At 51.7% G+C, this 12,207-nt stretch overlaps 1 protein-coding gene across 4 annotated transcripts; it reads left to right on the plus strand.

The window, feature by feature from the left end:
• Positions 1-55: 55 nt before the first annotated feature.
• On the plus strand, positions 56-11,897 carry BRD2 (bromodomain containing 2). Of its 4 annotated transcripts, XM_035697938.2 has the most exons (14): positions 1,369-1,737; positions 1,870-1,942; positions 2,859-4,168; positions 5,774-6,077; positions 6,683-6,820; positions 7,319-7,457; positions 7,559-7,773; positions 7,866-8,240; positions 8,737-8,865; positions 9,062-9,313; positions 9,430-9,695; positions 10,298-10,602; positions 10,917-11,039; positions 11,151-11,897. In XM_035697938.2, exons 3-14 carry the CDS (start codon positions 4,140-4,142, stop codon positions 11,285-11,287), a joined length of 2,412 nt encoding a protein of 803 aa, XP_035553831.1. In that variant the 5' UTR covers positions 1,369-1,737; positions 1,870-1,942; positions 2,859-4,139; the 3' UTR covers positions 11,288-11,897. The 4 variants fall into 4 exon arrangements, with proteins under 4 accessions (XP_025274173.1, XP_035553831.1, XP_025274172.1 ...); XM_025418388.3 differs by lacking the exons at positions 1,369-1,737; positions 1,870-1,942 and adding an exon at positions 56-313; XM_025418387.3 differs by lacking the exons at positions 1,369-1,737; positions 1,870-1,942 and adding an exon at positions 2,225-2,474.
• Positions 11,898-12,207: the final 310 nt, after the last annotated feature.

Here is a 12,207-nt window from a genome sequence, read left to right on the forward strand (position 1 = left end):
GCAGCCTCTTTGGCCTCTTGCGCGACCCCCAGAAACCTTCGGAAAACTGTTCCTCGTGGGGGGGGGGGAGGGACGGCTGGCACGTGACCCGGGTCAGCCAATCTGAGTGTTGCTGACGTGGCGGCGCAGCCCCGACGATCTCCCCACCCCCCCAGCTCACTCGGGAAGGGAGGGGCGGGGGGTTACGCCCCCTCCCCCAACACAGCTTCGGTGTCCCGGGGGGGTGACACCCCGGATTACGTCCTCTTCCCCCCTCCCCCCGCACCAAGCCGAGGGGAACGTTGGCTCCCCCCTGGAAGATTCCAGGTTCCAGGTGAGAAGGGGCCCTTGGGGGGGCGGGGATGTTGCTAGTTATTTAGAAGCTTAACCAATGGTGGGGAGTCCGGGGGATAATTCTTGGGGTTCAGAGAAGAACCTGAGGGTGGGAGGGTTTGTCCTTCAAACAGTTTACAGCCAATGGGAGCGTGAAGGGGGGGCGAGCGGGAGAGGGCCCCTCAGATGGGGGAGGGGAATGGCCAACCTCGTGCCTCCGTACCAATTGGAGGGCAAAGGGGCGTGGGGGCGGTGTGTCCCCCCATTCCATTCGTCCCCTGGGGGTAGAGGAGTCCGGAGCCAGGTGAGGTTTCTTTTTGGCGGCCGGAGGAGAGAGGTGACCTAGAGGGCTGAGGAGTGGGAGTGGTGACCGTATCGCCTACTCTTGGATGTGAATGGGCAACCTAGGTTGTGAACTGAGATTGTTCCCGGGCGCCCACTCCCTGTCTCCCCAGACTCCGGAAGGAGCGTTTCTGTGCTTTTGTGTCAGCGGTAGGAAGCTCGCAGTCCCCACATGGCATGCTGGAGGTTACGCTTCGAGTCGCTTATCGAGTTTGTGTGCATTCACGTGGACACGGCCTGTGGAGCCTTCTGCACAAACCGTTGCCTCGGCGGGGTCTTAGAAGGCTCAGCATGTGTTACCCCAGGCCGGGGAGGGCTTACAGGCTGAAAGCTTGGGGTTCGCTTGGGAACAGAAACCAAGCCCAAGGTGGGTGCGGGGAGGGCTGTAGAAAGCGTGGTTCAGACAGGAGCGAGTGAGTCTTAGGACCTGAAATGATTTCACAGCTCACAAGGTTTCGGGTTTCTCCAGGGTGGCGTCTTCTGCCTCCTCCATCCCCTCCCCCCATTCCTGAACAGTTCTCTCCTTGTGTACTGCGGGGGAGGGAACGAAAAGGAGGAGAGTTACTTTTCCAAATTCCTGACTAGCTGTTAGCCTCCCCTGTGACTCATGGTGGGGGGGGGGGGGGGGAAGGGAGGTTGGGAGGGAGCAGGGAGCACTGATTTTCCGGAATGCGGGAAAGTAAGCCAGAGTAAGGTCTGGCTGCCCTTTGGCTTTCAAAGACCCAGCATTTTCGCGACCTCCTAAGTTTTTCTTCCCGGCCGGCCCCCCTAATGGGCCTCTGCAAACTTGCGAGGCCTCGGGTGGAGAACTGCAGATTTAGGAGGCTGGGCCACTAGGGGGAGGGGTGGGGGGAGGGGAGCAGGCCTCAGCAAAGTTGCTGTGTCATTGCCCTCCCTACTGCAGCCACCCGCGCCATCCCGCATGTACTTGTGGGGCCGAAGCCTGGTCCCTGCGTGGGGGAGCGCGGTGGTACTAGGGGAAGAGGCTTCCCTCCCGGTGTGCACTTCTCCCCGCAGGGTTTGCCCGACCGGGCTGGTCGAGAAGACGTGAGGTTGGCGGCCATTTTAGACGCAGTGACCGAGGTTAGGGCTCAAGAGCTCCTGCGAAAGGAGGGTGATGTGGTCGGAGCGCAAGGACCTAGGCCCTCACGAGCCTTTCCGGGGTGGAGGTGGAGGCGCTTACGTTCGTTGATTTACATTAATTTCCTTTCTCAGATATGCAGTCAGTTTTCTATCTTCGTATCCAGAGAAGGGGAGCTGGAGAGGGAGACCTCCCGCTAAAGCCCAGGTTGGGGATAATTCTCCCAGAAGGGGTGCGGGGGTTGGGCGGGGGGCCCAGAGACGGCTCGAGAGATCCGGGTCTTGCATTCTCGGTCTTGACTCCAACATAGTCTAGCCCTGTGCGGGTAACCGAATTGTGGAGAAGAGTTAGTGAGTGGGTTGGGGGAGGGGGCGAGACTGAGCTCCCAAAATGGCTCCTGCCCCTCCTCGGAGGCGGACAGCCCGGGGGGAAGGGGAGGAGGGGAGAGAAAGGAGGGGGAGGGTTAATCTGAGCTGCAGCCGCCGCCTCCGCTCGCCCTCCTCCCTGGCGCTGACCGATGGACCAGCCGCTCCGTGGGGAGGACTCCGGACCCTCGTGGGGGGATGGGGGGCCCTGCCGCCCCCGAGGCGGAGGGACCCTAAGAGGGGGGATTCGGGCCTGCCCTCGGGGTTGGGGAGGGCCGGGAGCTTGGGAAGAGGTCTGAGCTCGTCAGAGGGGACTTCGCAGAACTTGTTTTTTCGGCTCTGAGCCGGACACCGGAATGAAGTTTGGGGCGGAGGTGGGTTTCATTTTACAGAGAAATGGGTATGTTTGGAGATTTTGCCTTCACTTTAGGGCTGCTGGGATTTTGCCGAGCAGGCGGATACTTTATGGGCAACTGTGAAGGGATTGGAGAAGTGCTTGGGTGTGCGTTTGGGGAATATCCTAGACTTGGTTGTCTTGTGGGTAAGCTAAGCCTTTGAGAGCCCGTGGATTCTTTGTGCCTTTGTCTTCCGATTATTTGACCTGGGGAAAGGGAAGGATTTTTTAGACTGCAGCAGGCCTGTATTTTTTATTGTGGAGCTCGGGAACGTTAGATCCTTTTGCTACGTTCGGGAGCCCTTAGTTCTCCGCCAGAGAGCAGGCCGCGGCTTCTAAGATGGCGTCTTCTTCCTCCTTTCAGATTGCTCACAGCAGCGGCCTCTTCGCCGAGAATCACCGCCCGCCAGGCGTCCTGCGGCCACACCCTGGCGGGCCCCGGCTGGCTACGCCCACGCGGCCCCTTCAGTCCCGTCGGCCTGGCCAATGGAGGATCTGCAAATGTCACGACCTGCCCGGGCTTGGCAGTCGCCGGTCGCACCGGGCCTGGACGCCTGGGAAGACTTTGTTGCAAGGGGAGGCGGGGAGAAGGCGCTGCACCCATGCCAGCCTCTCTTCCTGGAGTCGTCGAACCACAGCGCAGCCAATTGGCTCAGAGATGTGGCGGTTTGCCGGTTCCCTATGGGTCTATGCGGTACTCTTCTGCCTAGTGACTGACACCTTGGAAATGAAGCCTATGACGTCATCGCTCCAGCGAACCAATAGGAAACGCTCCCGCGGAGAGGTGTTCCGCCCCTTTCGACTCTGCTTCTTCACGCGCGTGAGCGAGCGTGCGCGCGCGGAGGGGGTGGGGGAAATCTCGAACACGGTGGCGCGCATGAGCGGCGAAGCTCCTCCTCCCTGCCTATATATAAAGGGCTGGCGCGGGGCTCGGCGGCGCCATTTCGCGCTGGAGTGGAGCATCCTCTAGAACGAGCTGGAGGATTCTGCCTACTGATAGCCTTCGAGTCGTCGGGGGCCGCCATTGCAATCCACGTCCATCCGTTTGGAAATGGCCTTCGTCTCGGCCTATGACCGGTCCCGGCGGACAGTACAGACCCCATAGAAGCCCCCGACGCTCCCCTTTTTCGGGCCCCGCCCAATCCTCGGAGTCTGTCCACCCCCTCTACTCCGCCCTCAAGAGGATTTCAAAGATGGAGGCGGCGGCTCCCTAAACCACTTTTCGTGTTCATCCGCCTCCATCCGAGATCGAAACGGGACCTCGTCCGCTGCGGGCAGTCCCAGCAGGAAGAGGGGATCCTTGCAGATCAACAGCGGGCAGTATTGACGACGGTGTCCGGGATTGGGGGCCGTCCTAGTGTTTGAGGAGTCCGTCCCCCCTTGCCCGCCTCTGCTGAGGCCGCCGCCATTTTCTCGCTGTCCGCCTCCCGCGGAGCGCGCCAAGCTGCTGGGAGCTCTCCGAGAAGCAGCGGAGAAGACTGCTTTCGTGCCGGCCCGACGGGGGCGGGAGTTGTCGACTGGAGGGCCAAGGGCAGGGGCCCTCCACCCCCCCACTTCCCGGGTTATGCTGGAGCGGGCGGTAAGGGGAACCGAGGCCACCCGGACTTTCCGCGGCTGAGGGCAGCGCCGGTTCCCCGTGGTCAGGATGCTGCAAAACGTGACTCCCCACAGCAAGTAGGTTCTCGCGATCCGCGTGTGGGAAGATGTTGGGGGCTGCGGCACGGGGACGTGGAGCGTCGGGTTCGGAGGGAGGACGGAACCGACTCGGGGCTCGTTGCTATTCCATGGCGCGACTGTTGGCTTTGGGGCTCGCGGAGGGGGTTGGGTGACGGTTTTGGAACGGTGGTCGAGAGCCAGGTACTGCGTATGGAGGGAGTACAGGTTGTCCATTTATACGTTACTTTTCTCGCCGTGGTCCAGTCTAACCTAGTCGAACAGAGCTGGGTTGGCGGCGGAATGTAATGGGAAAGGACAACGTTGAGTGGGGTAGCCGGTCCTGCAGGTGGTGGGTCTGGTGTGTAGCAACGGTTTATCATAGGTCTTTCAGGGTGTTGAGTGGCCACATCAAGCACCTTATAGGGTTGCCATGGTGATAGAGCCTGACTGGCGACGGAGATGGCCAGAGTGGGGCAAAGGGATTACTTTTCGTCTATGGGTTTGTGTGTCCAGCTTAGGTCATTGAGTATTCTTTCAATGACTGAGTCAGTTTTGTGTTGTGTTGAGGATTTGTTTGCATGCGTTTTCTTTGGAGGGGATGTTTTGGATAGCTCTGAGAGTTACATTCGGGGCAGGAGGGTGGAGCTAAGGATTTTAGTCCAGCTCTGCGGATGTAAACAATGAGATCTCCCATGTAGTGTTTGTAGTTCTGGGCCCTGGGATACCCCTGGTCGTGACTAGTAGAGAGAATGTAAGTTTGAACCACTTTGGCTGTCGATTCCCAGAGTCTGGTGCTAGAGTGGGAGCTGTTAATGTAATTTTTTTGGCGGGGTGGTGGGTGGTCCATCACTATCCAGCTGAAATGTGCTGACCTTGACTGGGGACTGGGCCGGGTCTATTTTTGAGTCTTTTGGAGGAGGGAGAGGAATTCGAGTAATTTCTGGGGTCTGGCAGTTGGATTATTCCAGGCCCTGAAGTCTGACAAATGCCCCCCTTGTCTCAAAATATGTTGGTAAGGTTTTCCGTTAGGTTTCTGATTCATTCTCTACTAAAAATTAAACAGAGCTTGTGGGGAGGATGATGGTGTGTTCTCTTGTGCCCAGATGGATTCTTAGGTGTCTCATCAGCATTTTGTAAAATTTGCTTCCTATTTTGTTCCGCTTTTCACTCGTTTCCCTCAGGCTCAACCACCATGGCAACCACCAAGCCCCTAGTGAGGAGGAAGCTTGGGGCTTGTGCTTCTTTGCTCCACCCATTTTGCTTAAGTCCCATCCTGTAAAGCTCGTAGATGCTTTGCTGTTATTCTATATGAGAAATTGTTTTGGGGCTTTACTTTTAAAGGAGTGATTTAAAAAATAATAAATAAATGAATAAATAAGTGAGTGGTAAAGCTTGTCGGAATCTGGATAAGTGTACTCAACATAGGGAAATAAAAAGTGGGGGAGGGGCAAGAACAAAATCTCCACTGATTGTTGGGATATGCTGGCTGTGGTTAAGATCCACTTCCGTAAGCTTGATTGTTTCTCACCAAATTCAAAACCTGGATTTATTGAGTATGTAGTATAAGTGGCAGTACTGATTTTCATAAAATTACAACATCTAATTATGCTTCCCATTTCACAGGCTCCCTGGGGAGGGGAATGCAGGGTTACTGGGGCTGGGCCCAGAGGCAGCAGCACCAGGGAAAAGGATTCGGAAGCCCTCTCTGTTGTATGAGGGATTTGAGAGCCCTACAATGGCTTCAGTGCCAGCTTTACAACTGACCCCTGCCAACCCACCACCCCCGGAGGTGTCCAATCCCAAAAAGCCAGGACGGGTTACCAACCAGCTTCAATACCTGCACAAGGTGGTGATGAAGGCTCTGTGGAAACATCAGTTTGCATGGCCCTTTAGGCAGCCTGTGGATGCCGTCAAACTGGGTCTGCCGGTGAGTAGGGATACTGGAGTCGGGAGGTATTGGGAATGAAGAAGAATGTGTGTGAGTGGAGGTGGGCTGCTTAGTATAGGTGCTGCGGCCCCTAGGGAGTTCCCATCTCTCTCCTGTAGGGCAGGTAGCCACCAGATATCTGGATTCTTGGTCCTTTGTGATTATTGATCCAACCGCTTGCTATCTTGGCATCTCTCATTGTGCCCCCTCCATGTGTCCTTCCTTAACTTTTGTGCCCTGGCTCCATTTTACAGATTCCCACCCCAGGTTGGGAGAGGACCACGGTGGCCAAAATTCTTAGCTTCTTCCTCTCCCTCATGCAGCCCATGGATAGCCAGCCCCAGAGGTAATGTTTCAGGATGGGAAACCTTGCAGAGTGGGTGGGAGATGGGTGGTTAGGGAAAGGCATAGATAGGGGCCTCCAACCGGGTGTTAAGAATCTCGTTCCATTTTTTCTCTGTCCTTAGTTTAATTGGGGCCGCAGTTTAGGGGAATACATATTTTGCATAGGGGATGTGTATGTGTGTGTGTGTGTTTGCTGGGGTCAGTAGTTTGTCTAGGAAAACTGGCATTTTCAGTGACTGATCTAGCGTTTCTTTCTCTAGGATTATCACAAAATCATAAAACAGCCTATGGACATGGGTACCATTAAGAGGAGACTTGAAAACAACTATTACTGGGCTGCTTCAGAATGTATGCAGGATTTTAACACCATGTTCACCAATTGTTACATCTACAACAAGGTGAGTTTTTTTATGTGTTTATTAATAGGTGGAGAGAGAGTGCTTATGTTATTATTTTATTGGTATAATGTTTGAAGGTGTTTTCAAAGTAGGTAGGATCTAGAAAATCTGAGCTCCAAAGGATACCCCTGAGCACAGTGATGGGATGTAGCTTCAGAAATCTGAAGGTGAAGGTTATTTAAGTAGAACATTTTCATACTTGGGGATGATGACCCTGTTTCTCAAAAGAAATCTCCAGAGAGATTTTTGCTGAGTAGAGCGGAATGTATTCTCCTTGAGAATCTCATTCCCTTACATTTGAACTTTCATTATTTACTGCATATTGATGGACAATTGGGAGGATATGGAGATAAGTAGCCCAACCAGTGTGGTGGTTCTTAGTAATTATGACAAAGTTGGAGAGGTGATAGTAGTATTTGGACCTAGGAATAGGAATGCCTTTGAGAAAACTGGTGTGTCTGCCTTTAACTGGCATTTGAATCTTTTTGTTTCCTGTAGCCCACTGATGATATTGTCCTGATGGCACAAACATTGGAAAAGATCTTCCTACAGAAAGTGGCATCAATGCCACAAGAGGAACAAGAGCTTGTGGTGACCATCCCTAAGAACAGCCACAAGAAGGGGGCCAAATTAGCAGGTAGGAAGAGCCGCAGTTTTCCTAATGGAGATAAGATGGGGAAAGATAACAGAACTAATCTTTTTTTTCTCTCTCTCCCACCCCACCCCCCCCACCCCCAGCACTCCAGGGCAGCATCACCAGTGCCCACCAGGTGCCGGCTGTTTCTTCTGTGTCTCACACAGCTCTATATACTCCACCACCTGAGATACCTACCACTGTCCTCAACATTCCCCACCCATCAGTCATCTCTTCTCCCCTTCTCAAGTCCTTACACTCTGCTGGACCCCAGCTCCTTGCCGTCTCTGCAGCTCCCCCAGCCCAGCCCCTTGCCAAGGTACAGATGTGTGGATTTCTTTGGGCAATGGGAAGGGAAAGGTCTTGAATGAGGTGGACCCTAAAAGGCTCACATCTTATTTTTCTCTACAGAAAAAAGGCGTAAAGCGGAAAGCAGATACTACCACACCTACTCCTACAGCCATCCTGGCTCCTGGTTCCCCAGCTAGCCCCCCTGGGAGTCTTGAGGCTAAGGCAGCACGTCTTCCCCCTATGCGTAGAGAGAGTGGCCGCCCCATCAAGCCCCCACGCAAAGACTTGCCTGACTCTCAGCAACAACACCAGAGCTCCAAGAAAGGAAAGCTGTCAGAACAGTTAAAACATTGCAATGGCATTTTGAAAGAGTTGCTCTCTAAGAAGCATGCTGCCTATGCCTGGCCTTTCTATAAACCAGTGGACGCTTCTGCTCTTGGCCTGCATGACTACCATGACATCATTAAGCACCCCATGGACCTCAGCACTGTCAAGGTACCCACTGCATGGGGCAGATGGGATGCTCAGGCAGTGATTGGAACTTTGGGTTCAATAAAACAATCAGTGACTTCTTACAGGCACACGGCGATCTTGATTCTTGGTATTTTATTTTTATAAAACAACGGGACAGGAGGTTAAGTACTTGATAATAGTATTTTTTTGGGAGTTGAAAACTGTATGGTGAGTTTTGTTTTCAAAGCAATATTAATGTCTAAGTGCTACTTAGAGAATTGGGTTAGGGGAGTAAGGGGTTGGAAGGATAGGCCACCCATCCACCCCTATCACTTAGAAATGGTTTTTTTTTCTAGACGTAGATATTTCTTCAACCCACCCAAATTCCTTTGACTTCACACTTGAACCCCAGAGCATAGATCTTTAAGGTCATCCCTACTGTGCTCTCAAGAGAGGGCTACTCTTGCGGTGTCTGGGGTTGGCAGGGAAAGGTGAGTCTTCCTGCCTGTGCAGCTTCTGATGCTGCCTCCTTCTGCAGCGGAAGATGGAGAATCGTGATTACCGGGATGCACAGGAGTTTGCTGCTGATGTGCGGCTTATGTTCTCCAACTGCTATAAGTACAATCCACCAGACCACGATGTTGTGGCCATGGCACGAAAGCTACAGGTGAGTGTCACAGTTGGAATTTGAAGAACAAATGAGTCTGGGGTAGGGAGCTTTTTGTCCTCTGCTGTACCACCTTATTGTGAGGCTGTCCCAGTATATACAGTTTGTAAATTGGAGCTGTACCTTAACACTAGGTGGCTGGGTGTAATCGTGGGACCATTCACTAGTGTGGTTCTGAGGATGCCTTTTTCCCTAGGATGTATTTGAGTTCCGTTACGCCAAGATGCCGGATGAACCACTGGAACCAGGGCCTTTACCAGTCTCTACTGCCTTGCCACCTGGGTTAGCCAAATCCTCTTCAGAGTCCTCCAGCGAGGAAAGTAGCAGTGAGAGCTCTTCTGAAGAAGACGAGGAAGAAGATGAAGAGGAGGAGGAGGAAGAAGAGGAGAGTGAAAGCTCGGACTCCGAGGAAGAAAGGGCTCATAGACTGGCTGAACTACAGGAGCAGGTATCTTGTCACTCGGTTTATTTTGTGAAGTTGTTTATTTTGCCCTAATATTTCTTTTTTACTCCTTTTATTCTGCTTTATTTTTCTGATTGTACCTCTGAATTTTTGGTCTCCAGCTTAGGGCAGTACATGAACAACTGGCTGCCCTGTCCCAAGGCCCAATATCCAAGCCAAAGCGGAAGAGAGAAAAAAAAGAGAAAAAGAAGAAACGGAAGGCAGAGAAGCATCGAGGCCGAGCTGGGGTTGATGAAGATGACAAGGGATCTCGGGCACCCCGCCCGTCTCAGCCCAAGAAGTCCAAGAAAGCGAGTGGCAGTGGGGGTGGCAGTGCTGCTACACTAGGCCCCCCTGGCTTTGGACCTTCTGGAGGAAGTGGCACCAAGTAAGTTATAAGAGAGTAGGAAGCAGAGACCAGCTTGGCTATTATAATCTCAGGGTGGGGGGTGTGTGTGTGAAGTTTTATCTAAGCCAGAGGTCAACAAATGTTTAATTGGCAAGGTAACAAGTACTGATTTTGAGAACTGTAGAGTTCCAAAGTTCCACCCTGGTGGAATAATGCAAAAGCAGCCATAGATATTATGGAAGCGTGGGTTTAGAACTATTCTAATAAAACTTTATTTACATGAAAACTAGTGACTAGCTAGATTTGTCTTCTAATTTGTTCCTTCTCTCTGCACCAATAAATGCGTAGTTTTTCTTGTTTTCCACAAGTAGTAGTTTAGGGAGCAACAAGATGAGTTTCTGTCAGTATACCAACATCTAGTTCTCAAAGCCCAAAATAAATGTAAAGTGCTTGGCATGTGAGAAGGTCTGTTTTCCTGAGGAATATTCTAGTATCTCAACTCTAGTTGGCTCACCATTACCCTTGTGGGAAAACTGAAGCTTCACTCTGGCAGGAAATTAAGACTTCTGGATTTAAATACTGGGAATGTGTCGGGAGAGATTAGTGATGCTTCCCTAATTGATAATTTTTTGCCTATATAGACTGCCCAAAAAGGCCACAAAGACAGCCCCACCTGCCCTGCCTACAGGCTATGATTCAGAAGAGGAGGAAGAAAGCAGACCCATGAGTTACGATGAAAAGCGACAGTTGAGTTTGGACATCAACAAATTACCTGGGGAGAAATTGGGTCGAGTTGTGCACATAATTCAGGCCAGAGAGCCCTCTTTGCGTGACTCAAACCCAGAAGAGATTGAGATCGATTTTGAAACCCTCAAGCCATCCACGCTTAGAGAGCTTGAGCGATATGTCCTTTCCTGCTTACGAAAGAAACCTCGAAAGCCCTATAGTGAGTATGAAATGACCCTTTAGCACATTAATCCGGCAATCCTCAAGTAATTCTGAGGACAGTGCGGAAGAGGGTACTAGGGTATGCTTGCAGTCCTGATTGTCCACTTCTGAAGGTGTGGGGATTTGTTGGTTTCCTGATCAGGAAAGGAACTTTGCCGAAGGGAAACTGGGGGAAAATTAGGAAGACAAACCACGAGAGACTCCTGACTGGAAAACAAAGGATTGCAGAAGGTGTGGGGGGGGGGGCATAGGGTGACTAGGTGACGGGCACTTTATGGCAATCCTTAGACCTGGAGTGTTTCTTACTTCTAGCCATTAAGAAACCTGTGGGAAAGACCAAGGAAGAGCTGGCTTTGGAAAAGAAGCGAGAACTAGAAAAGCGATTACAAGATGTTAGTGGGCAGCTCAATTCCACCAAAAAGCCCCCCAAGAAAGGTAAGTATTCCTGTAAGGTACTATAGATTTACCACATCCCCCTTTCTTGACTCTTTCCTTGACAAACGGAGATCAGACTTGTACAATTTACCCTTCAATTTTGTTACGCAGCAAGTGAGAAAACTGAGTCCTCGTCAACACAGCAAGTAGCAGTGTCACGCCTCAGCGCTTCCAGCTCCAGCTCAGATTCCAGCTCCTCCTCCTCCTCATCCTCTTCTTCAGACACCAGTGATTCAGACTCAGGCTAAGGGGCCAGGCCAGATGGGGCAGGAGGCTCCGCAGGACCGGACCCTTATACCACCCTGCCCCGCCCCTCCCCCCCTTTGCTGTGATACTTCCTCATCTCCTCCCCCCTCCCTCCCACTGTAGGAGAGCTGGCTCTGCAAGGGGGAGGGGTGCAGGGACATTTACTGAAGGAGGGACTTAAATGGACAAAGTTAAGATGGAGTTCCCAGCCCCATTGAGAGTGACCTCTTGGGCATAGAGCCCCCATTCGAAATGACTGGGGCGGGGCACGGGTACAGGGTGAGAGTGGGCAAAGGCCCTGATCCAGGGTTAACCTGAGGCCATAGCTGCCCTGTTCACTTGTAAAGGCCCTGTTTTGAGGTTGTTTGTTCTAATTTATTTTAAGCTAGGTAAGTCTGAGGGGTGTGGGGCCATGGTCCCCTCGGCCTCCATGGGGAGGGAAGAAGGGGGAGCTCTTTTTTTACGTTGACTTTTTTTTCTACTCTGTTTTCCCTTTTCCTTCTGCTCCATTTGGGGCCCCTGGGGGTTTCAGTCATCTCCCCATTTGGTCCCTTGGATTGTCTTTCTTTGTCTGTTGATTCTAACTTGTAAATAAAGAAAATATTATTCAAATTTTGAGTTACCTTAATAATGTTTGCTTTGTAGTGTTTCAAAAGGAACGTAATAGAGTATTGAGGAAAGTATTTTTGAAGTGAGGAAAAGGGAAGAGACCTCTTGTGGTTGGATTGCCTTAGTTGTTACCCCAGTAGTAGGCTGTTAGCTGTGCTGATAAGTCAGTTCATCTACTTTTTATAAAGTGAATCCTAAATAACACTCAGGTTCATGGTTTGTTCTGGTTTAGTGTTTGGTTTTGTTGTTAAGATTCATTTATTTAAAGAGAGCACAACAAAAAAAAATAATAAAAATAAAGAGAGCACAAGTG

This window comes from Canis lupus, chromosome 12 (genome assembly GCF_003254725.2).
Source record: "Canis lupus dingo isolate Sandy chromosome 12, ASM325472v2, whole genome shotgun sequence".
NCBI classification, from domain to species: domain Eukaryota; kingdom Metazoa; phylum Chordata; class Mammalia; order Carnivora; family Canidae; genus Canis; species Canis lupus.